The 26,414-nt window shown below is 48.4% G+C and overlaps 10 protein-coding genes across 10 annotated transcripts; 7 read left to right on the top strand and 3 right to left on the bottom strand.

Annotated features, from left to right (window-relative positions):
• Positions 1-4,109: 4,109 nt before the first annotated feature.
• Positions 4,110-5,081, top strand: GIQ15_02745 (uncharacterized protein; the record flags this gene model as incomplete). The annotated part of the gene is made up of 1 exon (XM_033550162.1): positions 4,110-5,081. The coding sequence occupies one exon, from the start codon at positions 4,110-4,112 to the stop codon at positions 5,079-5,081; it is 972 nt and encodes a 323-aa protein (XP_033407323.1).
• Positions 5,082-5,548: 467 nt separating this feature from the next.
• GIQ15_02744 (uncharacterized protein) lies at positions 5,549-7,042 on the top strand (the record flags this gene model as incomplete). Its single annotated transcript, XM_033550161.1, has 4 exons — positions 5,549-5,665; positions 5,734-5,858; positions 5,932-6,435; positions 6,496-7,042. The coding sequence occupies 4 exons, from the start codon at positions 5,549-5,551 to the stop codon at positions 7,040-7,042; spliced, it is 1,293 nt and encodes a 430-aa protein (XP_033407322.1).
• A 523-nt stretch (positions 7,043-7,565) lies between these two features.
• GIQ15_02743 (hydroxyacylglutathione hydrolase) lies at positions 7,566-9,008 on the top strand (the record flags this gene model as incomplete). The annotated part of the gene is made up of 9 exons (XM_033550160.1): positions 7,566-7,590; positions 7,685-7,772; positions 7,844-7,915; positions 7,978-8,011; positions 8,118-8,328; positions 8,414-8,545; positions 8,615-8,703; positions 8,801-8,827; positions 8,925-9,008. 9 exons carry the CDS (start codon positions 7,566-7,568, stop codon positions 9,006-9,008), a joined length of 762 nt encoding a protein of 253 aa, XP_033407321.1.
• Positions 9,009-10,624: 1,616 nt separating this feature from the next.
• Positions 10,625-11,263, top strand: GIQ15_02742 (mitochondrial inner membrane protease subunit 1; the record flags this gene model as incomplete). The annotated part of the gene is made up of 2 exons (XM_033550159.1): positions 10,625-10,984; positions 11,084-11,263. 2 exons carry the CDS (start codon positions 10,625-10,627, stop codon positions 11,261-11,263), a joined length of 540 nt encoding a protein of 179 aa, XP_033407320.1.
• Positions 11,264-11,414: 151 nt separating this feature from the next.
• Positions 11,415-12,745, bottom strand: GIQ15_02741 (mitochondrial 54S ribosomal protein YmL35; the record flags this gene model as incomplete). Its single annotated transcript, XM_033550158.1, has 2 exons — positions 11,415-12,136; positions 12,202-12,745. The coding sequence occupies 2 exons, from the start codon at positions 12,743-12,745 to the stop codon at positions 11,415-11,417; spliced, it is 1,266 nt and encodes a 421-aa protein (XP_033407319.1).
• A 422-nt stretch (positions 12,746-13,167) lies between these two features.
• GIQ15_02740 (mitochondrial 54S ribosomal protein YmL6) lies at positions 13,168-13,947 on the top strand (the record flags this gene model as incomplete). The annotated part of the gene is made up of 1 exon (XM_033550157.1): positions 13,168-13,947. The coding sequence occupies one exon, from the start codon at positions 13,168-13,170 to the stop codon at positions 13,945-13,947; it is 780 nt and encodes a 259-aa protein (XP_033407318.1).
• A 445-nt stretch (positions 13,948-14,392) lies between these two features.
• GIQ15_02739 (3-hydroxyisobutyryl-Coenzyme A hydrolase) lies at positions 14,393-15,974 on the top strand (the record flags this gene model as incomplete). Its single annotated transcript, XM_033550156.1, has 3 exons — positions 14,393-14,443; positions 14,531-14,692; positions 14,763-15,974. 3 exons carry the CDS (start codon positions 14,393-14,395, stop codon positions 15,972-15,974), a joined length of 1,425 nt encoding a protein of 474 aa, XP_033407317.1.
• A 3,141-nt stretch (positions 15,975-19,115) lies between these two features.
• Positions 19,116-19,966, top strand: GIQ15_02738 (uncharacterized protein; the record flags this gene model as incomplete). The annotated part of the gene is made up of 2 exons (XM_033550155.1): positions 19,116-19,196; positions 19,697-19,966. The coding sequence occupies 2 exons, from the start codon at positions 19,116-19,118 to the stop codon at positions 19,964-19,966; spliced, it is 351 nt and encodes a 116-aa protein (XP_033407316.1).
• Positions 19,967-21,041: 1,075 nt separating this feature from the next.
• Positions 21,042-23,199, bottom strand: GIQ15_02737 (uncharacterized protein; the record flags this gene model as incomplete). The annotated part of the gene is made up of 3 exons (XM_033550154.1): positions 21,042-21,787; positions 21,856-22,149; positions 22,212-23,199. The coding sequence occupies 3 exons, from the start codon at positions 23,197-23,199 to the stop codon at positions 21,042-21,044; spliced, it is 2,028 nt and encodes a 675-aa protein (XP_033407315.1).
• Positions 23,200-23,874: 675 nt separating this feature from the next.
• GIQ15_02736 (uncharacterized protein) lies at positions 23,875-24,984 on the bottom strand (the record flags this gene model as incomplete). The annotated part of the gene is made up of 5 exons (XM_033550153.1): positions 23,875-24,057; positions 24,127-24,236; positions 24,303-24,659; positions 24,727-24,790; positions 24,982-24,984. 5 exons carry the CDS (start codon positions 24,982-24,984, stop codon positions 23,875-23,877), a joined length of 717 nt encoding a protein of 238 aa, XP_033407314.1.
• Between the last annotated feature and the right edge of the window lie 1,430 nt (positions 24,985-26,414).

Raw genomic sequence — 26,414 nt, 5'->3', positions numbered from 1 at the left:
ATGCAAGCTCAAGATGTGATCCATGGAACGGAAAGGGGGATACTGCACGGGTGGGTTCTACAAACAGGAAGTGGGCCATAGGGATGACAAGCGAAACGTCTTCGATTGATACGTTTACACTTTCGATGTGGAGGTATAGAGAGAAAAGTGTACGGGCCGCGTGACAGACGCACACAGGCTGCGCAGGCCGAAAAGGCGGATAGACGAAGTAATATCTGATGAGATCTCCTCCGTAGTCTAGTTGCAGACAGACGGGTTGTAAGTTAGTATGGAGGAAAAAGTAAAGGTGGCCCAAGGAACGGGCGTTTTCGTTTTCCTTTTCCTGTCTGCCTGAGATCCGAGACGCTGAGACCGAGGCTAGCAAGTAAAGACAGCGATGGGCGATGACGATGCTGGCGATGCCTTCAAGTTACTACTGCATTTGGAAGTAGGAAGCGGACATGATGGGCAATGCCGAACCCAGTTTCGGTCATCTTCCAGGTGTGCACACTGGTGCTAATGCATAGGCAGGACCCGGGATGGACTGTCAGCATCCTACTCTGTTCGGCTGCCCTGTGGCTCCATAAATTAACTAATGTACTCCGTATGCCACCAGATTGCATAACGTTGGTGCATCACGGCGGGCGGTGGACGGAAGGAAGATATCTCCAGTTGGAGGGGCGCTGTGCAGAAGAAATATGTACTTAAAGAGGGAGAGAAGAAAAAAAGAAAGAAAAAAAAGGGAAAAAAAAGAAGAAAAAAAGCAAATGGTGGAGACTAGCCATGCGCGTGGAACCCTTTCCCAAAAGGAACCCGCGGGCCATTCAACTCTGTTTTTCAGTCAAGCCGTGTTCCAGGGCTTCGATTCGTGAAAGCGATCATATTGGCACTTGGGCGGCTCCTTTTGAGTCGGATGGAGGCGCCGAGGTTGCCACACAAGCGGTAACCTGCCACGCCCGGCAGGTCAGACCCCGTCGCCTCCGTATCCTACACCGTACTCGCGATGAGAAGGGGGGTGGATAGGAAGAATGGTGAGACTTCGGATCTAGATATCTCCTCGGTTGTTTGTGCTGTCGACGTGGTTAGCAAGGGAAGGACGCGCGGATGAAACGGTCGAGATACTTATATTACTGCCTTGCTCCGGATATAATACCCCATGTCCAGGTCCTGGCTGATCCCGGCCGCTCCAGGGCTGAGATGCCCTCACCCGGCGGGCCTTGGGATCGTATTCTTGTTCTTGTTCTTGTTTCTTGATGCTTGATGAGAGAAAAAAGCGAAGACGGACATCGCCCAAAGCGGCAACTGGGACTGCGTATCCTGCCGTTAGTCAGCATGTATCCGTAATACCGCATACTGAAACATGATACGCGGGCCAAGAAAGCAAAAATACCGCGTATATCATCGTATATCTTACGCGAATGTGACGAGTTTCGCCCCCTTAGCCCCCTATATAGAGAGACCCCTTTCCGGTTATATACATACTTCGACCTAAGGGAATCCCTGCTGGCCACCGCCTCCGCCTGTTGATATTGGCGCCAGCAGGGGCATCTTGCCTGCGATGATCGATGCTACCGTCTAGCTGAAAGTATATTGCGGCCTCTTGGGGGAGAGGAAATGCTCCGTATTCGGCACTATCTCTCTCAGCCCCATCCTCATCCAGCTTCGAGAAGGACAGGCATCTTCTTCTCCGGATGCCCAGGGTCTGTAGTCTGTAATCAGCAGGCAGTCCGTACGTAGCATCATAAAAACTGGCAAGCATGGGGCTCCATCAGTTTCCAGTTTTGGGGGTGATGGATGAGAGCCAGCTTGCATATCACATCCATCCTTTCCTTTGACCCGCTGGCCCGGCCCCATTCCCTCAACACAGACTCCGGTGCATGAGGAAAGAAACGTCGTAGCCTGGGCGACATGTCAATACTTTGGATACTTTGTAATGTGTATCTGCAATCCCATGTGCGACGCGGTCGGTGCAACTATTAATATAACCGTATCTGGATTGCGACATCGCTTCGGCGAGAGTTCCGCCATGCTGGTGCGTGCGTGCCACTTTGCACCGGTTCGACTGGTAATTTCAGTAGTATAGCCCATCCTCGTCGGTACAAGTTGAAGTATATAGAGAGGGATGTGATCTGAGCGTGCTGCGGGCGCTTAGGTTTCTCGTCATTATTGCCTCTCCCCCAGTAAAAAGGGCCGTAAAAGGGACATAATTAGTATCCGAGATCGTTGTTCCACTCCTGTTCCGCCTCTGCCTTGCTGTTTCAAGCTGTCTTTCTGTATCGCCGTGGTGTCCGGTGGGTCGTGGCAGGTTTCTCTCCGTATAGTCCAGCGTCGTACCCTGCTGATCGCATTTGACAGACCAGAATAACCTCCTCATCCCCCCCCCCAAAAAAAAGAGAGGTGACAAGATAAGTATACGTAACACGAAGAGGAGCATGCAGCCTGGCCGCAAGGTTCGCTCTATCACCTACCCATCAGGTAGCTTGACGAGCGTGGCGTCGGGGGAAGCCAATAGCCCAGGCGATGAGCGATCTGATGCTGTTGGCTGAACTGCATCTGCATGCACCGCATCCATCGGCAGAGCAGAGGCAGCGAGGTACCCCGTAACTAGCAGCGGTTTGACCCAAGCCATGATTTTCTTTTTCTTTGCTTCTTCTGCTTGTTTTTTTTTTTTTAAACGCTTTGGCACCGATACGGACGGGCGATGTTTGTTCCCCATGGCTGGGAGCTGGGATGCACCTTGGTCCGTCCATTCACCTCCCGCCCTGCTTCTCCTGTCGTCCACTGTCGAGCCATCGTGTGATTGATCCCTGAAACAAGAGCCTGCTGTCGTCTCTCTCTCTAGTGTTACCGCTAATGTAAGACACTCCACCGATGAGACGGACTGAGAGGGAGAGGGATAGAGGGAGATGGATGTCTAGCCGATGCTGACTGCCTCAGACATCGATATATCGATGGGATAGCCCGAGTCCAAACTTAGACCCACGTCCGCGATCTGGATCCAAGCACTGGGCGTCTCTCTCTCTTAAGATTATAATATAATACGGCGCGCGCATCACGTCACGGCTGCGGTGGACGGCGACGGCGGACGGTCCGGTCGAGCTGCTGTGGTCTTCCTTGATACCTCCCGCATTTCGCCAAAACGTTTTACTTTTTTCCCTCGTTCTTTTCTTCTTCCTGGAGGGTTTTCTTTTCTGGCTCTGCTTTGAGCTCTCGCACTGGACGCACTATCAAGGATCCCCATCGCCTGGTCAAACACAAACAGGCCCGGGTGCATGGCGGCTGCTGGAGCCCATGGGTCTTCTCTGGCCCTGCCACAGCATGACGCTTTCTTAAAATTATATTCAATGCCCGAGTGGATGGCTCCGGCCGTACTCCACCAGCATGGGTTCTCTTCTTTTTTTCATTCTTTTTTACTCTTTTTTCCCTTTTTTTCACTGTGACTTGATGATGTCTTTCTCCATATTTATTTTATTTTCACGAGTTAATATTACCGCCTGATCTCCACAGGGCCAGGCTATATGGGATCTTCTATATGAAATCAACCAACCTCTCTTCAACCCGTTCAGGAGAACTCTATACATGCTTACTAGCAGCCCGGTCTAAACGCTTGGTATCTGGCAAGCTGTTATATTGTCCAGGGGACGTCATAGCCAAAGTGGACTGGCTCGTCTGCCTTATTTTCATTCCCCGAACAAAGGCCCTCCTTCTCCCCACATAACAATGGTCTTATCCCTCTTATCAGACCTGTTGCTTGCTCCTTTTTTTTTTAAAAAGTACTTGAGTGGAATTTTCTAGTCTTGTCATATGAGATAGCTTTTTCAATCATATGGCAACTTATTTCCATCTCCGTTCCTGAAACCTTTATTTCTTTCACACCCGCCAACATAACACTGCAACACAACATCGACATCGCACACGCACACGCACACGCACACACAACGAAGAAAAAAAAAATGTTCCAACAAAGCTCGAGTTATCTTTCTCTTGCTTCTGCAAACCCTTACTCAGACTCGATTGATCAAGATATCATTGCCTCAAGACAGGCACTCCAATCTACTGCTCGAGCAATCAGTGCTGAATCCAGCTCTCGCCTGGCAAGCATGGCTGCTCATCACTCTTCAGACCATACCATGTTGGCGCCGTCAAACAGATATGAGCTTCACCAAAGCGCATTGATCAGTGCCGCCGGTCTGCCTCGCTCGGCATACTCTTCACCAAATACCCCGGCGTTCTGCCATCAGCAACAGAACGCCGCTGCTCAGAGCATGGCCTACGAGCAAGCATCGGTGCCAGCCACGACGATGGCTGCATCTTCGTATTTCCCAAAATACCAGCCGGTGCAATATCCCCAGGCCCAGCCTATCTCCTCGGACTACATGTATTCATCCATGAGCCAGCCGCTATCACCCTACGACCAGTATGCCATGGCCTCGGAAGCGTATTATGATACCTACCTACCTTCAGGCCTGTCCATGGCCTACTTCCAGCAGCAAGACGCAGACATGCTCTCATCCGCCTTCAACGACACACCGCCAACCCACGCTCATCTGTCTCTACCCGCCATGGACAGCAACACCGCCTTCTCGACTCCAGACATGCCTTCAAACCAGCAATTCCCTGAACCAAAGACACCACCACCTCCAACCTCATCCAGCTCCTCGTGTGAAAGCGTCAGGGACGACGACGATCTCGTAGGCGTCGGACTCTACGATGAACCGCTATCCACCTCTTTCTGGGAAGAGTCGCTCTCCAGCTCGGTCGACCCAATCCTATACCCACACCCGCTTATGCGCAAGGGCCTGAAGCTAGAGGAAACCCTCGACCCATCTACCCTGAACTGCAGTGATATGGATGCAGATGGCGATGACGAGGAGGAGGAGGAACAGAACGACCAGACTGCCAAGGACGCAGACACAACATCAAAGTGTCACGATTCAAACACAGCAGCCGGATTGAATACTCTGAATGATGGCCACTTGTTCCCGGTGGACGATGCCGAATCATACAACCCCCATGTGAACTGGACGGCAGCGCCGGCAGTCATGCTTAATAGCTTCGCAGCGTTCCCAGGGTCCTACCAAAACTTTTATTCCACTTATTAGGAACCTAGACCAAATCGTATGGCTGGACCATTCTTTAGCGCTTCTTCACTTCAGGTAGATAGATATTTTAGCTACTATTAATACGACTATTCTTCATCTCAATCAACACACCCTTGTAACATGACTCCATCCATCCAAATGGTTCTCATAATCGGAGTTGAGATTTGAGTAGTTGATATTTGCAAATTTAAACACCAGCCCTATATCGGCTTAGTAATATATTCTCTTATTTTTCATTGGTCAAAACGAGTACCAAGCTTTTTAAGCTCGAGCTAAACTTTAACTCGGCAAAAAGTTCGAGATGTCGTTGATATTTTGTATTTTCAGTAAATGCGCAGAGGGGTTGGTTGTTTTTGGTGTTATATATGCATATAGATGCATATTTGTTGATTGTTTACATCTACTATCGAAAAAGAGGAGGACGAGGAAGAAGAGAGAGGGAAAGAGGAAAGGATACCTAAGTGACAATGGCAAAGCCAAAAGTGACGCCGTGGAAGGTGCCCTCCCAACTTGTCTCAGTCCGAGATCAATTCTATCCCAAGTCATCCGACGAGCAGGATAGCCGGGCCAAGGCCTGTTCGTTGGTGAGACGCGACCTGTCCTATCTCAATGTTTTCCTCTGAAGAAAACTAATGTTTCATTTTCGTCCTAGGTCTGGGTGTGGAAGGTCAGAGGGAACCTGCCGCACGCAGTTGAAGCCACTGCACTCTTGACAGATGCAATATTACATGATGACCCGAGCAAGAATTCCATCTTCTCTATCCGGGCCGCTTACTCGTTAGCCTTTTGCAGGCAAGTTCACCCCTCCTCCGTACTCTGGTTTCATGCTAACGATATTTTTTTTTTCCAGGTTCGTAACTGGACTAGTTGACTCGAAACTCCATGGCCGGAAACAGTCCATGTATCAAAAGGCTATGGCCGTAGGTGTTCCCGCATCTTTTGTGGAGTTACGCCATGAAGCTACTCACAGGGATTTACCTTCCCTTGTGGTTTTGAGAAACGCAGCTCAACGGTCCATGGAATGGCTTTGGGATTTTTACTGGGCTACCGTCGAGGATGATTGTAACTTTGTATCCGACGCTCCCGGAGTTGCAGGACGAGAAGATGCGGAGGACGAGAACATGGGGCCCCTGAGAGATGCTGTATGGGTTACCCTGCGGCCTCTTGTTGACTTGATAAACAAACCGAGGAAGAGCGATCGAACAAGCGCCAAGGCAGGGTCACTGTTGGGCGAAGAGGAGCGCAGCATGCGAAAGCTCGGTGCATTTTGCTGCAGGGAAAGTGCAGCAGGGGCTGTGCTGGTGCAGGCACTACTGGATCCGGACCTCGACATCCTTGTATCAACTGTGCAAGAGTACGTTTGAACCATTCCTTTGTTGGGATCATATTGACCTTTTTACTTTTTTTACTAAAGGAGCGACGGGGAGGACGAGCTACGATCGCCGTTTACTGCCTGGGACGAGGTGTTGAGAGGGATATGTCGATATCACCCTCCATTCACGACTACGCTAGTCGAAGAAATGGCTTCCATATTGATTGCTGCTGACACAAAAGGCTCCAACAACGATAAAGGCCAGATCTTAACTGACCTGGAAGATGACTCGTACGAGGAAAATGTTTTCTCGTGGTTAGAACATATCCTTACTTCGGAAATCTGGGCTACGATATGCAATCGATACCTCATCTTGTCACACCTCGAAGCATCCTGCGGTGCACCAGGTACATCTGCAGGGTTTTGGGCCAAGCGGATACACGATCTGTTGTCTCACCAACAGTATGAAGATTCTATGATTCATACCAGGCCTAGTTCAACGTCGGAAGAGATGGAAGTCGATACGGCCGGTCCGTCTGCCGCTCCTGATACCTCAGCAGATCATGACTCGGACATAGCTGTCCTTCGAGGTTACGGATGGGATTTTGGTCAAAAAATTACGTATAAGCCCATAGGCAGCACTGTTTGAACACCTTGCACATTACAGCCTGGCAACGCCTATTGATTAATCGTTCCGGTTCGTCGCACGGAGGACGGAGGACGGAAATAAGGGCCTGGCCAACGTCGGATGGTCGGATATATGTCGAGTAGAGCCGCGAGCTGGGCCAGGAAGAACTGCAACCTCGTTGGCTGAAAGACCGTTAGCGCTGGGATTATCTATTAGTAAAGCAATGGCTAGTGACAAACAACCTATCACTCGTAGTGTATTTGACCTACGTATAGGGGGGGCTTTTAGTTATGATTCCAATCACGGTCGAGAATTAAATGGTATATAATCAAATAACCAGGCTTAACTCCTATCTCGAAATGCTGTTGTGCTTCTAACCCTGGGTTGAGGTCTGAGTAAGCAGCCAAAGGCAGCATCATCACATAAATACCTCCGTACACATCCCCTCACCAACGTCATCCTCCATCACCAACATCTGTCCCTCATGAACGCGGGAAGAACTTTTATTTCTCGTCGGTTGATATCAGCAGTAGCCAAACGCAAGATGCATATCGAATCTATTCCCATGTGTGAGTGACAGGCTATCTCATTATCATAGCTATAACTAGATGCGTGTTTCGTTGCCAATCCCCGTTTGTTGGTTGACCAGATATTCCGTCATAGGGACCGGGACCGGTAACAACTATGCATACTTGATTTCAGATGATGCAACAAAGGATGCCATGGTAGTGGACCCAGCAAACCCTCCAGAGTAAGTCCAATCTATGTTTGAACGGAGCAGGGAATGTGGCTGATAATGTGCATCCGTTAACCTGAATATAGGGTCATCCCGGTTCTTACATCCCACATACATGACCGGAAGATCAACCTAAAGGCTATCATAAACACCCACCAGTAAGTTTATTCCTGTCGACAAGTGTTTACGGGAATGATATCAGAGGCTGACCATCACATAGCCACCATGATCATGCTGGCGGGAATGAGGGAATTGTACGTTCTCTATCAATGTGACACAACCAGCTCTATAGCTGGGAAAACGCTCCGATGTAGTACTTGTGGACAATCGACTGACAGAGCTGCCTTGATATCCCTCTAGCTCAAACAATTTGGCAAACTTCCGGTGATTGGCGGGAAAGACTGTGCCCACGTCACGCAAACTCCCGGACACAGCGAGAAGTTCAAAATTGGGGAGCGGATTACCGTCACTGCTTTACACACCCCTTGTCATACCAAAGATAGCATTTGTTACTTTGCCGAAGATGGAGACGAACGCGTCGTATTTACCGGTGACACGCTATTTATTGGGGGTATGTCATCCAAAAGCTACCCTCCATGAGGGCCGGCAACAAGGATTGTAGTCTTATCTAACATGGATACATTTGTACGATGCAGGCTGCGGGAGGTTCTTCGAAGGTGATGCAACCCAAATGCACAAGGCGCTCAACGAAGTCCTGGCTTCACTCCCAGATGATACAAGAGTATATGTGAGTCGCATGATCTTCTCCATTTGGGCCGTTCCGCAGTGTATGACTGATATTTATTGAAAGCCCGGTCATGAATACACGAAATCGAATGTAAAATTCTGCTCCACAGTTTCCCAGTCGGATGCAGTCAAGAAACTCGAAGACTATGCCAATAATCACCAACAGACCCAGGGAAAATTTACAATTGGTGATGAGAAGGTACCTTACCCGGCCTCCTTGTGCTACTGGCTTTCAGCTAGATTTGGCCATTGCTTAGCCCTATTACATATGTATAAATTCTAACGGTATCTAACAGCTTCACAACGTCTTTATGCGTGTCACAGTAAGGATATGGTTACCCCCATACCCCACTCCCTCTTCCATCCCCGACATGAACTAGCGCTTTATAACTAATGCATGACTCTTTTTCAACTAAACAGGACCCTGAAGTCCAGAAGGCCATAGGTGTTTCAGACCCAGTTGAGGTTATGAACCTTTTGAGGAAGATGAAGAATAAGATGTAGGGGGCAGTGGTGGCTAGCTAATTTGTATGTGTACAATCCTACAGGATGTGACCATAATGCACAGTCAATCATGTGAACATCTGATTTCCCTGAACAGTTTCGAGGTATTTAGGCATTTTATCAAATAAATCCATATTTACCCAATATAAAAAAGCTTTCAACCCTAAAAATACTTACTTGTCGTCGATTTGTATGTACCTCTCTAGCCTGAACGAAAAATACTGATCTGAATGCCGTTGTTTGCTTTGTCCTTCAGATGTAGGGTAAGGTGACAAGCATATACTAACAATGAAAACTAATTGTTGCCTGAAATGGGTAGCTCGGGTTGGGTAACATTGCCTAAGAGAGATTTTGTGGGAGGATTCCATCAAAGCAATCATGATGTGGTGGAGGATCACAGAATCATATTCACAGGATGAAGGCAGCTCTGTTCAACCTCGTCCTACCTCGATGGATGGGTTAGTAAACATGGAATCAACAATACGGGGGAGGGAGGCAACCGTCAGACACACCATTTCACTAAGTTGACCTGATTTCAAGATATGTGTTAACGTCAGATTATTAACTCCAGCTGACTATGTGTGCTCGAGACGGGAAAACTTACTATCAAGCCGATGACCTGTTCTATTTCCATCGTTAGAAGAAAAGAGCAAGGAATAGTAATCAGTGCTACAGGGGAACACGGAAGGGTGTTTTTGTCCCACAAGTGTGGGTGGTCCGTCTACGCACGCCTTTTGTGCTCTTATCCAGCCTGGTTCGATTAAATCGCATACAAGGATTATTTATTACGGAGAGAGTAGACGTAAAATGGGGTAAAGGGAATGAATGCGGTTAACATTCAATAGGTTTTGATATCTAACTACCCATCAAGCTTTCACATAAGAAAGCTTGAGAGCTATAAAACCGTATTCTACTGCAGTCGAGGGTATCTCGAGTTGGTATGTCTCCCACACAGCCACTTAGCTCCTCATAATCCGTAGTTAAACAGATATCAGAAGTCAAGACCGGCCACCGGGGTAAGTCTAGCACATTTTGAAGAAGAATAGTGACTGAGACCCATCAGGATAATCTTGCTTCAGTGTCCACACCTGCTCGTCCTAGGAATTGAAAACGGCAAGTTCTAGCTATTTGAAGAAGCGAGGGGCTGGGAAGGGTACGAGGATATATCACTGTCTAAGTCTTTTTGTATTAGCATAGTTTTTCCTATTAGCATATTTCATAAAATTGTCCACATGGCGACTCTCAAGCAATACAAGGAAAGAAACCCTTTGTCTATTATGTTGGCATCACACAAGAATAGACAAATATCGGTCTGCCCATTGGATATTATCATTGGGGTGAGAAACAAGGCGTCATCTCATAAAGAAGTCTGAGTGTGTGGAAAGTTGAATCTTTGGACGAAAAAGAATTCAAAACCAATAAGCGGTTCGGATAAACATATATCCTTAAACACGTGAGAATATCACTAATTAACGAAGGATAATATATTATCCGTTCCCACCGGAAATGCTAAGTAAGCAACCAATGGGAAGCTCCTTCGACTTTCCAGCTTCAATATTCTCTGAACATCTCAAAGACGAAGAGAAGATGCGCAGACGCTGGTAGCAGATATCCGAATGACCGGCCGCGTGTTCGGTGCCCTGAGCCGTCAGAAGCGGGCATTTATCTATACCCTCCACTTCGCGGGCACGTTCTGCTGGTTCAAGATCTTCAATGAGCACTTTTACGAACTCAAGGCCTCTGGGGGCCCGTCCATGTATCCCACGATACACTTCCAGGGAGACTGGCTGCTGATTGCGAAACGATTTAAACATGGCCGTGACATTGGGTTCGGCGATATAATTGTCTATAAAAAACCGCACGATTTCCACTCCGAGGTTGCGAAGCGGGTGGTTGGAATGCCTGGCGATTATGTGTTGAAGAACCCTCCGCTGAACGGGGAGACTGTTGTGGAGGAAGATACGCAGATGATACAGGTTCGTCGAGTAGACTGTCCTTTGAATAGATGGCTATAGAAGCACGTTAGGGCGTTTTGACTGAGTTTATATTCTAACGGGCTGTTCAATTGATAATAGGTCCCTGAAGCTCATGTTTGGGTAAGCGGTGACGATGCGCCGTGGTCCAAGGACTCCAAAGATTATGGACCAGTGCCGATGGGCCTTATAATAGGGAAAGCTCTGGGAAGAGTCTGGTATCCGTTCAATTACGAGCGGTTTGAGAACCCATTGAAACCGGTTACGACCGTTGAATGCTAGAGATGGGATTGGAAACACATATCTGTACAGAATAGTTATATCACAGTCATGCTTCTGGGCTTGGAAGGGCTGTGCAAAGTGGTCAAATGCTAGTGTACAATACTATAATGAAACAAAATTATATCCTAATACATCAATCCTGAAATGAGGATTATCTGAAAGCAGCTGGGTTTCTCCTCTTGTATGGAAGTGGCTCAACCCGTTTCCTCTTGAGCTCAATATCTGCGCCCTCTACCTCGAGCTCTCGCATAACAGCCTCCATGTTATCATCCCATTGGGTTCTGAAGAGACTAGCACCAATTGGCTTCAGTTGGTGTCTGGTCTCCAAGGTTCGAAGGCGGAGACCGTCTCGGTTGGTGATCTTCTCAGCAACAGCTTTGGGGTCCAGTGGCTTTTGATCCTTCTGCTCCATCACGAATACAGAAAGTCGATGGTAAGGACTGCCCTTCAGTGCATAAGGTGCCGCCCAGGGAAGAACCACTTGGGATTCAGGAAGGTCTCCTAACGAAAAGAAGGTGGAGGTAGGCGAAATAGGAATGTTGACTGCAAGGAAGTTGACTTTGCTGTCAAACGTGTCTGATTCCATGTTTGGTATATCTGGGTCGACTACGGCAATGGTGACCAGCTTTTCACCTTTATCGAACGACTGGATGTCGATGTTGGGTGGGAGCATGCTGACGCGGGAGTCGACGAAAACACCAGGTTGGATTGGCTTCTTTCCGAAAAAAAGCTTCACGTCGACGATAGGATTGGCATGAGCAAGCACATCCGGGATGACCTTCATCTGTGTAAGCCGCTGGATAAGAATCAATCGTCGGTACTCTCTCCATTTCCGGTTGGCCAAATGTCGATAGATCGGTCTGGACATATCACCTAGTAAAAACTCGAGGGTTAGCTTCTGAGACTTCCTATTGATTATACAATGAAGAAGAATTTACCCAATCCATCCTCGAATCGTTTCTTGACCAGGGGATCATTGATGTCCGCTAGAATCTTCAATTCCTCGAGATGTTTTTCCATGCTTTTAATCCTGGCTTGCTGCTTTGCCTCTCCTCCAACGGTCGCCGGGTCTGCTTCACGTAACCTAGCCAATCGAGCCCTCTCTTTCTCTATCTGCTGGATCTTCTCCTCGCGGTCCTCTTGAAGGACCTTCCGAGCCTCCTGAAAGCATTGGAAGGGTAGCTGTTCGAAAGGATGGTTGGGCGAACCCTGAAGGGCTATACGTCGACGACGAGAACCGATTGGGAACTTCCCAGCCCGTATAAGCTTCCGCTCAAGACGAGGACTCGATACCAGTTCCGGGTCGATCGTTCTGTAGAATGGCTGTTTGGGAGCTGCTGGTTGTGCTTCAGCGTCGGTGGCAGCAGCTGCGGTCGAAGAGAATGGACGGTCCAGCCGGAGTTGCGACGCAGCGAGACGGCCTCTGTACGCCTGTCGGAGGCATTGCAGTATCGGCTTTGACGCCGCTTCGCAATGTGCCATCGCTGCTATGCCTCAGGGCGTGAAATGTTCTTGTTTCGACTGTCTTTTGAACGCGCGCTCGCCGTGGTTTTTCTCTCGCTTTTGCAGCTTTTTTTTTAACATACAGAAATCCGCGCTAGTGCCGAAAAGGGCAACCAGCCAAAAACCAAAAAACTGCGACCTTTTGCACCAGAATCCTCACGTTTCTCGCAATTCACCAGCATATCGACACGCCGTGCACTCGACGTTCAGAATGGCGGCAAGCAAGCCCATCGGAAGCCTGAAATGGCTGTTACGGGGGAACAGGGGCGTTTTTGGTGGTCAACTTGAGGCCTCAAAGGTGAGAGACCGCTTGTCCTCAAGAGAAAAAAGACCTCTGCTTCCAGGTTCAAGAGCTAACGGGCTGGTTATAGCAATGTATGGCTAGACAGCAGTTTCGGACAATGGCCACTGAAGCAAACTTGCCCAGGGACTCGATATCGACGAGCCAGTCACCGCTAGTGTTGGGCCTCCAGGACGACATTCCCAAGCCAGTATGGAATCCAGCTCCTGCAATTGTCACCCTCTACGACTTCCCTTCGATGGAGCCCATCCAGCACCTCGAATATAAGGCCGAACACCTACTCCTTCCTCTGCGCCGAGACATACTGCACCGTGCTGTCATCTACGAGGGCGACAAGACTCGACAAGGTACTGCTAGCACAAAATGGAGAGATGAAGTACGAGGTAGCGGGAGGAAGATTCGGCCTCAGAAGGGTTCAGGAAAAGCCCGACTAGGTGACAAGAAGTCGCCAATGCTGAGAGGCGGTGGTGTAGCCCACGGCCCCCATCCACGAGACTTTTCGACCGACCTACCACGAAAGATTTACGATAAAGCCTGGCGGACGGCGCTGAGCTACAGATACCAGCGAGGCCAGCTGATTGTTATCAATGACAACATCTCCCTTGAGCGCGGGTCTACGGTCCATCTGCTCCAGGATATTATTCAAACACACGGCTGGGGCAGCGAATTTGGCCGGTCATCGCTCATCACGGAGGTCAAGAAGGAAAGGCTCTTCAGGACTGTTGCAGAACTTGGTCGAGATGCAAGGGCTTTGGATCGTGCGGATGTTGACGTGAAGGATCTACTCGAGACCGGACGATTGATCATTGAGAAGCAGGCCTTGGACAAGATGCTCGCCCTCCACTCGAGTGACCTTGGCCGTCCTCTTGCAGACCTGTGATTGGGATTCTAGGCATAGTATGGCGTACAGTGTAATATATATATGAATAGAAGTATGTACCAGTAAATTTATCGTCTGCAGTTTTCATGTCACTCGGTGATGACTTTATACTCGACTCACTGGCATAACAAATAGAGAGAGCAGCGTCTTTCGTCTTCAACTATTATCTCTAGTGTAAATCATGTCGTTAATCGCTACTTATTTATCGTTGTTGGCGCTTGAGTCCGCGCCGAAGCCGCCGAGCGAAGAAACCGCAGGCCAAAACTTTTTTTCACCCAGCGCAAGCTTCGGCAACAAGAACTCACCACTCGGCAGTCGTTGAACATATAGCAATCGTTTCGGTTCCAGGGCCTTTGCAGTTGCAATGTCAGTACTTTTTCTTAGATCAAATTGTCTTCGACCCTCCACACCGTCGAGCTGGTTCTCACGGAGCCTATCGCGCCAAATGCCACTACGGGCCAAGGTCGAGAGCTCAGCGTTCAGCGGAAAGATGAGAGTAAGTAAAAAAGGGGGGAGGAGAGCGTCTGCTCTTGCGCAGGAAGAAGATTTTTAGGTCGACTGACGATTTATTTGTTTGGGCTAGATGCTCTCTTCCGCAGCTGCTCCGAAGGAATTCCCAGACGACGACCCGGACGATGTCCTCTTCTCGAGCCTCCATGGCGTCAGGTTGATCGAGCTTAACCGACCAAAGAAGCTGAACTCTCTCAATGGCTCGATGGTGCGGAAGATTCTTCCTAGACTCCAGGTACGCCTCTACAGATCCAAATGCACCCTTATCGTGACGAAAACGGTACTAAGACGCAATTGGTATTTAGGAATGGCAAAATTCGCACCTTGCCAACGTTGTGATGATCGCTGGTGCGGGAACCAAAGCCTTCTGTGCTGGAGGAGATGTTGCGGAACTGGCACAGCAGAATACGCAAGGTGTTAGTGGCCAGAAGAAATCCAGGGAGTTTTTCGGACAGGAATACCAGCTCGACCATTACATTGCGACCTACAGAAAACCCTTCGTTGCGATTTTGGATGGCATCACCATGGGCGGCGGAGTTGGACTCAGCGTTCACGCGCCGTTTCGGATAGCTACCGAGCGCACCATGTTTGCAATGCCAGAGACCACCATCGGCTTTTTCCCAGACGTTGGCGGATCCTTCTTCCTTCCACGCCTTGATGGAGAGATTGGAACGTACCTTGCGTTGACTTCGGAGCGCTTGAGTGGCGTGCAGGCATTTTATGCAGGCATTGCAACTCATTACCTTCCCTCCAGTGCCTTGGGCAGCCTTACCAGTCGACTCTCGGAGTTAGTGTTCCGCGATATGGCTCCATTGAAACGGCGTCTTGACCTCATCGAACAGACTATCTCCGAATATACCATCACCCTGCCAACTCTCAAAGAAGAACCAATGCTCCTGGCTGGTAGCCTCCGTGAATCCATAGATCGATGCTTCGCTCCGTCGACCGTTGAAGAAATCGTATCCGCTCTGCAGGAGGAGACGGTGAACCCGGAATGGGCAGCAAAAACTCTCAAGACAATCAGCCAACGGTCTCCCATTGCTCTCAAGGTCACCCTGCGTCAACTTCGCCTGGGCAAGAATTGGACTATTTCCGAGGCATTCCAGCGAGAAGATCAAATTGCTGGACACTTCATGGCCCACCCTGACTTTGTCGAAGGTGTTTCTGCTAGACTTGTCAATAAGCCTCCAACAAAGCCTGTCTGGAAGCATGGATCACTCGCTGAAGTCACCGACGAGGATGTGGATGCATTCTTCCGCATCCCAGAGGGCGAAACCCGTCTACCATTGCTCAGCCAGGATGGAGATTACAAGGAGTATCCTTATGCCAAATTTGCTCTGCCTAGAGAACGCGATATTACGGATTATGTCCGACAACGACAACCAACTCAAGCCCAGGTCGTCGTCGAGGGTATTATGGAGATGTGGGAGGAGAAGCTTGGGGTAAAGGAGAAAGTGATTGAGGTTTTGAAGCGAAAGACTAAAGAGACAGAAGAGGGGTTGGTATTGGTTGAGTAGAGGGTTGATCGTGTCGTTTAGACTAGTGTATGTACGTTTTTTGTATTCCTTTACCTGAGCTAGCTACTAAATAGAACGGGTCATTAACACCAACTACATACTTACTTAGTATTTCCATGGACTAGTAGCTGGTGTGGTACATCGCAGTTCCTAGCTCCTCCCTTTCTCTCATTTGATCATTAATCTGTGTCATTACAATTATGTGATGGTATATAGGTATTATTCAAAGGAAGCCTAATCACAGGCTGTAGACATCTATCCATCATATATCCTCTATGATGTCAAACTATATAGTCACGCAAACTGCAAAAAAGGCAGGGCTATCAATTTTTATATAGCCCAGGACCTACTACCCTACCCTACCTACACTTGTAGGCATTTCAGTTCCAGCGCTGAGACATATTTTATTGTATTGCATCTATTCAACTATTTTCCTTACAGAATCGCCAAGGCTCGTGGATGCTGATTGCCTAGAGCAGTCTACCTGCTTATCTGAGTACGTAGATAGCCCTGAGAGTCTTGTACCCAAAACTCAGGCTGTACTGTTTGATTATACAGGTTGTTTCTTCCTGGTATGTCTGTGGACAGAGGATAAGCAGCAATGGAATAGAGCTGGCTTATGGCCAAAAGAACATTCCAAATGGCGACAGCTTCCTCATACACTTCCTTAATATAAAGAAAATGCCATCTATGTTATATAATGCGGCTCTGGCATAGTTGTAGGTATCGGTTATCTGCTTGATACCTGCCAAAGAACGTACCCGCCGGATTTCTATATGCCTGGGAGATGCCTCCTTTTCTGGAACTTCTATAGGGTTATCAACTACCAGTGATCCAGCATAAATTCCCTGCTATCTAATATTCACGGGCTTCGAAAAAGAACTTTCCCTAATAACACATAAATGTTATAGCCACCTATATCTGCTTTCTAGCCATCACATTATATTAATGATTTATATACTTTTTAATTATTATGATACTGCTTTCCAGCCCCTTCCCTGCAGAGAACAACGTCGATAATCCAAACATTTTTCTTTAACCAGATGAGACGCCAGGTATTGGTCCATAGGCTCTCATATATATCAAATGGCTTGAGCTGGTTTACTATTCTATTATATCTGCACTGCGGCTTCTATCTCTTCGCACAGCGCATGAAACATATGGATGGAGATCTTGAGCAGAAACTTACCATCTAAATCTTGCTAGTCGCTGATATTGAGGAAATAACCGATCCATTGTCATATTACCAAAACTCGTGGACTGAGAGATGAGTGATGATGGTTGGAGCCGAGAAGTGCAATTGAGACTCGAATCAGTGTCGTTGTTACCCACTGTTTTGATTCTATGTCACTCAATTTGTATATATATCAGTTTCCTACAGGAGACGCTGCAACCTTAAAATGAGCACTCCAGAAATTGTCAACAGTACCTCTTGTCGGGCGGGGTATACGACGATATGCCCTAGAGCTGCGCCTACGCTTACCTCAGGATTTCCGGATGGGGTGCCCACGCTATAATGTCTGCTGACCGGTTGAATTGTAGTAATCAGTAGACTCAGCCACGAATTATGATCTCATAGTCGCTTCTAATCCAAGGATATAGGGTGGTATTCATGGGAGCTTTCGATATGCTGTTGAATGGGTATGACGCGTTCTCACTTCTCTCTGCTCACTAGTTACGGTACCACTCAAATATCCTCGTTTGGCCTGTGAACTAAAGTAATAATAAAATGATTCCCGTGGACCAAAATAAACACCTTTAAGCAAAGTAAATACAGGTCTTTAATGTATAGAAATGGGCTATATCTGCCCGAGATAGGTTATGCGAAATGCAGCATGCTTCTCGATTCTAAGCAAGTTCGGTGACTCACTAGAAAACTCTCTCGATCACGTTACGAGCGATGGTGGGAATGGCAAGCTGGGATGGCGGGGTTCGCAGGACGTGTTATTGCGTATCTAGATATGATGTTTTGGTGATTTAGTGGTACCGACCCAATGGTACTGAACCACCAACCAGTATCCGCTGTTCAGGAACAAAATGACGACGTTTTCAGAGTCACCTGGGCCTACAGCATGCAACGTGCCCTCTAGAGCGCTATCTGCTCAAATATCACCATATTAGCTAGTAGCCCTGTCTGACCACGTATATTCGATAAAGATGCATAGATGTTTAGTATGTAGTAAATATTTTCTCCACTTGTTCTGGAAGTGCGAGGAGCGTTTGGTGGCCCGAGCGCTGGACTCGGGCCATGCCATGTGGGTAACAGGACAGGGGCTTGGCTTTAACCTTAAATTATCTTAACGTCAACCCCCCATCTATATACGCTGAAACAACCCTACACTTCGCAAAAGGAGAGGGATAATGCATGACTCTCCATGAAATGCACTTCATGAGCGTTTTTAATGCCATGACAACCAATATCAGTTTATCACTGCGAGAATCGCTCGCCTTCGGTGTTCTCATACCAATATATTGCTAACTATGTTAGGGCCATGCTCTGCAACTAGTAGGCGTACTTCCGCCACAGTCCATCCAGAGTGAGGTTACTAGGACTGGACTGCTCCAGACCTATATGAGACCGTGGATGAAACTGTATGCCTCTTCTTTCCTCTTCCTGGAACCCATGAGATTCATACCCTATGACGCCGTGAAAAAGCGCGCCTCTGGCAGAGCTATGCCAACTACGTAAAGGGTAACCTCAAACCAAACAATTTTCCTCTTCAGTCCATGGTTCCTCCTCTTTGGAGCGCCGTGATAGGACGTTGATGCAGAAGGCCGAGACCATTACGTCGAGTCCGTTGATTAATAGCCATCTTTAACCAAAGGACAACCTCAAACCGAACATCCAACCTCATAGATCCATGGATTCCTCTTTTGGTGAAGTCATAGCAATGACGCTGGGGCAAATAATGAGTGTATAAAGCAGAGCCGAATTTCCCCCCCTCCCCCCCCCCTCTTCCTCCTCTTCGTTTCACCACGATCGCATATTACGACCCGCATTCGGCCAACCCGTCGCAAGATAATATCATAAAACTGCTAGTACGACTATAGCAACAACCACAGCCTTCCTTGAATAGAATTTCAGGATACGCCCGCCTTCGATCGTAAGTAGCCCACTCTATACCTATATACAAGTATCTAATGGGCTTGAATAACAGGAGCACAACAGAACGACAACTATTTGATCCCGAATATTATTCAAAGAGAAAACGACACTTCCTCGTAAGTAGCCCATTCTATATCTATATATCCAATATCTAACGAGCTTAAAAGAGCTGTAAAAAATGGACTACCTCCCCGCCCCCCAAGCCGGCTTTCAATGCCCGCTAGGCTGGGCACCTGCTCCCGCAATGGGTGCAGCCTTGGAGGAAGACTACCAGATGTTTCAGCAGCCTCAGCTGAATCAGCAGCAGCTGGCAGCATTTCAGCAAGGGCTGCAGGAGCTAGCAGCAATTCGGCGAGAGAAACAGCAGCTGGCAGCAATTCGGCAAGGACAACAGCAGCAGCAGCAGCCAGCAGCAATTCAGCCAGAGCAACAGCTGCTTCAGCTGCTTCAGCAAGAACAGCAGCAGCCAGCAACAATCCAACAAGAGCAACAGCTGCTTCAGCTGCTTCAGCCAGAGCAACAGCAGCCAGCAGCAATGGAGCAACCGACACCGCATCCGGTTCCAAGCGTACCAAATACACCATCATCTGGGCGGCTCAGTGGTGACGCAAAGCAGCAGCGCACCAGGGAGAACAACCGAAATGCACAGCGACGTTGCCGGCAGAATAAGAAGGAGGCTCAGGAGAAGAAGGACAAGGAATTCCAGGAAATGAAAGAGGAACTCGGCAGATACAAATGGGCATTCTGGGCGCTCGACGAAAAAGTCAACGATGCGATCTTCCACTCCCTCCTCGGCAACAATACCGACGAAATCATCCCAACCCTGGCATTGTCAGCAAGTGCGTTGGAATGTGTTGTGGAACAACAAGAGAATGAGGGAAATTGAAATTGGGACTTGTGTTTTATTTCATTTATAACGCGTTGCGAAGTTTACGCTATATTCTGCACCTGCACATTGTTTGTTATATTTCCTACTATCCTGTAACATTTCTCTCATGTAATTTATTTTTTGGATGTCATTTAGTGGGCTAGGTTTCAACAACCTGTCCACCCCCCTGTATTATATTTTTATGTCCCATGTACTTCTATTCTGTACGTATTTTCCTATCTATCACTCTGTATCATATTTTATGTCTATGTACTTCTATTCTGTACTTATTTTCCTATCTATCAACCTGTATCATATTTTATGTCCCATGTACTTTTGGTTATGTACTTTTTTCTTTTTTTGGGCGGGATTCAACATCCTATTCAACCCTGCCTGTATCATATTTTGTTGCGTTGATAAGTCAACGTCCCATGTATTTGGTTCTGTATAATTTTTTTTGATAAGTCAAATGTCCCATGTATTTGGTTCTGTATCATTTGTTGCGTTGAAATGTCCCATGTATTCGGTTCTGTACGTTTTTTGGACGTGGTTGACGGGCTTCAGCATCCTATTCAACCATATAGGATGTTCTCTGCTTATCCGATGAGTCGAAGCCTGTACATAGCCGTGAACAATACACCAATCCGCGTCCAACTTCCTTGAACCATAGTCGTAGCAGTGTCGTAGCAGTTGTAGTCGTGTCGTAGCAGCCGTAGCAGTGGTAGTGGTAGCAGTGGTAGTAGTGGGAGCAGGCTAAGTGGCGACTCGTGGCTGCGTCTTCCATCAAGCAAGCTTCCATGGTGTAGTTGGTTATCACGTCAGTCTCATATTACTAAGTATGAGGAGCAGCTCAAACTGTTCTGACATCTGAAGGTCGCCAGTTCGATCCTGGCTGGGAGCATTTCTTTTTTCTTTTTCTTTTTACTCACTTTACATACACTCTTTATATTTACGATGTTCTTGATGTTGTGTTCCGATGTTGATGTTCTCGATGTTGTGTTGATGTGGTTTAATTATTACTGTGAGCGACGTTGAAGACTGATGCTAATTACTACTGTACAGACAACTATCAAGACACAACAACTATCCAAGTCTACTCGCGTCCGTCGAGGACTTCCCACATACGCAGCTGTGCAGCGATGCCTTTCCACAGGTCAACCAACATCGTCGCTACATCGGCCGACTGCGTTCCCTCAGCCAGCTTAAACTGGACCACCGGCTGAAGCTCGCGGACGCCCGTCACATCATGCAAGAAGGAGCCAAATACCCGTCCCAGCGTACGCGGAGTGGGCAGTGTCATGCAGAACTCGCAGGGCCCTGCGCCGTGGAGGTGGAAGTACTGGTGGGCGGTCTTCCGGTCTGCGCATTCGTCTGCAGTCAGCGCGAGAAGGCCGAAGATGGCGCAGATTAACTCCAGCTGCATGTCTGTCGTCAGCGCCAGCAGGGCCATAGTGATCATTCGGACCTTCGCTGCGAGAGAAGGAACCATGTCTGGGACGTATTCCTTGCGGCCTGGGTCTCGCGATTCGTTCGCGGCCGAGAATGTCTGGTCGTGTATCTTCTCCAGGACGCTGTACAGATAGGACGAGCCCAGAATACCACCTGGCAGCTCGCAGAGGAAGTGTCTGAGGACCGAGGATATGTCCTGGACGTGGGCGTCACCTCTTGTCCGGGCGTATTTATAAACATAGCCGGACGGAAGGCGAACCGACCTCGTCGTCCTGCTGATGGTCTCCTTCACTCGCTCGGCTCTGAGGATCTGGGTTGCATAGTGGCCATACAGCGCTGAGACAACCGACTCGTCCCACGAACTGCCGTATCCGTACGGTGCAGAGGTACCTACATGGGTGAAAACTGGCTTTTAGTCTGGCGCAAAAGTGAAGTTTGTCGGCGGGCAAGGGGCTTACCATGCTGCAGCAAGAAGTGGACTGGAGCTGCAATACAGGTCGGCAGTCGAAGGACTCCGGGCCCATACTCGCGAGGAAAGGTGAGAACACTCTCTCCTCCGAGGCGAGCAAGGTCTTCGATCGGTTTCCCTTCAAGTGTGCCATATTGTACTTGGACATTTATATTTGCCATCGTCTTGATACGCCGCAACGAGTGTCTGGTGTTGTCTTTTCGTTTGACCGTGAGGTTGGACTTGACTTTACGCAGCCGGTTGAGCAGGGAGGTCTGTCGTGCGGGCGTCTCAGCCACCTCGACTGCATGGGAGTTAATATACCAGCACGTTGAAGGTTGATATAGACGGCATGCACACGCTTACCTGGCGCCGTCGAGGTTGGTATCTCCTCAGGTGTCAAAACACTCAATCCAAAATATTCAGCCGATACATTGAACCCAAGCAGTGCCCGCGATCTAATCAATTCCCTTCGCCCTTCGTTATTACCTGCAATCAGTCGCTGAGATGCCGAGTTGGAAGAGTGAATACTTCCACTCCTTCGCCCAGGTACCATATCAAACCCAGCAGACTTCGTGGGCCTGTCTCCATGATGCTCTTGGTTTCGGTTATAATAGCTACCGTCCGAGTTCTCCGTTTCGTTGCTGAAGGCCTGGGACGAGCCCCGCGGGACAAGGGCAGAGCGTGTTCCCTCCCACGATACCTTCATGGCCTTACCGTCAGAAAAGGGATTTGACTCGGCCTCAGACGGCGTTATCCTGTCTATTGTTTCGATGGGACTTGTGGCTCTCTTGGTAGGGTCGTGGTTGACCGTTATGCAGGATCTCTCGGACAGAGCTGTGTGGCTGCTTGTCTTACTCGTTGTCCCCATCCCATTATACACGCCCTCCCCAGTCGTGACGGCAAGGTTCAGCGACGTGGTGTTGCGATGCATCATAGGCCCTGCGGCGGGCTGAAGCGTCTCTCCTCCCTGCTGCGTCTGCCTGTTCGGATTACGTGGTGGAATCTTGGGAGGTGAAATGGCTGATTCCCCGACCGACTCGTCTCCCCCTGAAAGGTGAGCTTGTATTTGTTCAACCAGGTTCGCCGTGCCGGTATCCGTTAACCCAGCAGCTGGCGGTTTCGTGCTGGACGTTTCGCTTGATTGCGTGGACTCGCTCTTCTCATCGGTAGTAATGGCGGAGCGGCGGACCTTTTTTGGTGCCAATACGGCTGAATGGAAAACATCTTGAGAAGACGACGAATTAAGGCTGTCTCCTGAAGTGTTTGCCTTTCTCCGTTGCTGATGCCTCACATTTCGTTTGGATCTGCTATAGAAACTGGTCAAATAGTTGTATGCTTCCGAGAGCCCCATTTTTGGCTCTTTTTTTCGGGCGTATATGTACGATATAGCCTCGATGAGTTTGCTGATATACGATTTGCACTACTTGTTTTTACTGCTTTTATGGCCATATATTGCCTAGATGGCCCAAATAGGAAATATTTACTAAAGGGGGTGCTCCTTTCTTGCAAGGTGATTGTTGTGCTTAAGTAGGAAGGTAGTAAGTAGGCTGACTGGTAAACAAAACATGATAACCCATAAGGTGAAGAAGGAGTCTGAAAGACAGGCGAGAATATACAAAGGAATCCAATATATCCATTATGATGCTATGATGCCAACAGTATCTGGAGAAACTACCAAAAACAAATTCCAAACAGCCTCCATGATTTATTCTTCTATTCATGCATCATCAACGCCAGAAGTCTCCATTTGACCCAAAGACTTATTCGAGCCTCTCTTCCCGTTTCCAGATATTAGATGTGTGCTTTGCCGTTCTTTTGAGATTAAGGTCACATATATGCGGTTTGTTCAAGATGGAAAGGAAAATAGCGAAACACAACAAAGGGAATGTAAAAAAAATGACGTCGTTTGCAGTAATGCATAACTCCAGCCCAACGCCCACCGGCATCCCTCAAATAATAATATAATAATATTAAGAGCAAGAACAAGAAACGCCAATTTTTATGCACATGGTTTCTTTATCGTTTATCATGGCTCATCCTGCTCACCTTCTAGAAGTAGGTAATGGAGGATATCACTTAATGCAAGGACTCCTCGGAGACGAAAGTGGTCATCGACGACTACCAGGCGATGGACTCTGGATCGACGGATGGTGTCAAGGATGGTATCCAGCCCGTCTTCGACGGAACAAGTATAAATTCCAGGGAAGTCCTAGAAGCCTGTTAGCCAGTTTCTGTATGTTTCTAGATGTTTCTGGAATTCCAGAGATTAGGTACTCACTGGGGAGCGCTTCTTTAATACATCCCCTACCTCCAGATTGAGGTCGTCATATACACCTCCCTTGATCAACGTGATGACGTCAACGGCCTCGAATACGTTATATACAATGCCTTTACCACAAGATCGTTAGTGAGTCACACGCTTGCGAGAAACTGGGCTACATGGTAAGCACATACCTTCACTGTTGACGATGGGCACACTTGATATGCTCCTTTCTACCAACTTGTGGATAACATCAATAACGGGAGTGTCCATCGAGGCCGTTACGATGTCGGTGTAAGTTCCGAGATTGATCTCCTTTAATGGCTTCCGTAACTTCTGCGTTTCTGCCACGTTTACCGCGACGAATTTGAGAAGACGGTACTGGGTGAGTACGCTGACAACTAGTGGCCTTTCTGTTTGACTGTCATATGAAACCAAAGGTACTCGACGTGCCCTGGACGATAGCATGCTACGACATGCCTCGTACAGTGGACGTTCCGGACCTATAGAAATGGTTTCTGGCGGCGCTACGCCAAGTGCCCGTTCGACCTCTGCAAGGGAATAATTAGCTTCGATAGCTCGTTTTATATGGGTAATCCTGGGTCCAAGGGTATATACCTCTGAGGCTGTTTAGGCGAAACTGATCGATTTTGGCCAAAGCTTCCTGGTGTTGGAAGTAATACTGTATAACATTAATATAATCTGATGTTGTCAATATTCCGGCAAACGTAGATGTAGTAGAGTCCCAGAGAGGAGCGGAGACGATTCCTACACGTTGAGGATAGATTAGATATCGCCCATAATTAACCACTGAGGTCTGCCAAGAGGGATATGAGGGCCCGGGGAAGGCAAGGACATGGTCGAATAACGTACCATTTTGAATAAGGATGTTCAAGCTCTCTTTCACTGATAATGAGGTGTCGAATACGATGAGTCGGAAACTGAGCGGCAGCACATCATAGCTTGTGCGGACCTTTAAGAAATTTCGGATGGCACGCTACAAAGTAAAAGAGTTAAGCCGGGGAAGGAAAACGTAGAATAAATAAGCACGAATATGTTGAGTTTGCAACAGATTATATTCTTGTTATAATTTTTAAACAAGGATAGATGATGGTTTTCTTGCATCTTTGTATCTGGAGGATCGGCTGGGGTATATATAAGTCAGGTGTGCTACTGTCGTCCCACCACTTTGGGCCGGAAACGTATATATAACCCAGTACGTAGAACGGGCAGTATTCCAGCCGTGATTGGAATTTCCCCGAGATTGCAGTTGACGGGACACGAGAGCAGTCGATGGAGCGGTCGAAGCTTTGGAGCTCCTTGAATGCACGGGTGGCAAGAAAGGGGTTGGGACGGGGCAGATGGGGGAGTAACAAAGCATGAAACACGAAACACATAAAAACAGAAACATATGCTGGGCCTAAGAGCTTACCAATGCCTGTCGTTCGTCATCGTCAACAATCCTTTCCTGCTGGGTGGGGGTCGTTGGTCGCGAGTAACCTTGGGGCCGTAGATAGGAAGATGGCTGCACAAAGGGTGCCTCATGACTGCCCTTAGACCTACTATGGGTGTGCGAGCCGCTTGCATGAGAAGTAGGAGAATCGGAATGTCGTGGTGGACTAGAATATTGTCGGGATAATGAGTCTTCCATACTCATATTCTTCCGCGGACGCGGGTAACCGTTCGTTTACCAAACAAAAAAAAAAAAAGAAAAAGAAGAAGAAAAAGAAGAAGAAGAGAGAGAACGAGCTGGCCCTGCCAACTAGAAGTCTAGCATAGGCACTCTCAGTAGACCAAACAGCAGACCAATTATTCGGAAGCGGTGGTCGTGCGGGAGTGGTGTGTAGAGATATAGACCTGGGCGGCTGGTGGATGCGCTACGGTACCGATGACGATGGAGCGAAGAGGTATAGTCGGAGTCCCGATCGAAGGTAGGAAGAGAAGGGAAGCTCTATCTAGGGCCGCGGCGGCCATCCAATGAATTGATAACGCCTGGTGTCCTGGGCCTCGAGGGGAAGAAGCAGCGCGATCGATAAGCTGTTGTTGGTTGGTGGGGAGTATTTGCTGCCCTGTGGGAGCCAAGGGTTAGTTACAGGGCGTCCTGGGGGGCTAGTTCGCGACCAGCACTGGGGAATTGGAAGCTATCGCGGTCGCGCAGACGTCCAGTTGCTCAGCAGCAGGAGAGACACTGAGGATGCGCGGCAAGCAGAGTGTTTGTGATACTTGTATAGGCGAAGGCAGTCAAAATGCGAGCAAGGTCGGCGTTGCTTCGGGTTTCCCTTCCTAGCTCGGCGGGCGGCGGGCCG

This window comes from Arthroderma uncinatum, assembly GCF_011692745.1.
Source record: "Arthroderma uncinatum strain CBS 119779 chromosome Unknown scaffold2, whole genome shotgun sequence".
NCBI lineage: Eukaryota > Fungi > Ascomycota > Eurotiomycetes > Onygenales > Arthrodermataceae > Arthroderma > Arthroderma uncinatum.
This window is presented reverse-complemented; position numbering and strand designations above follow the sequence as displayed.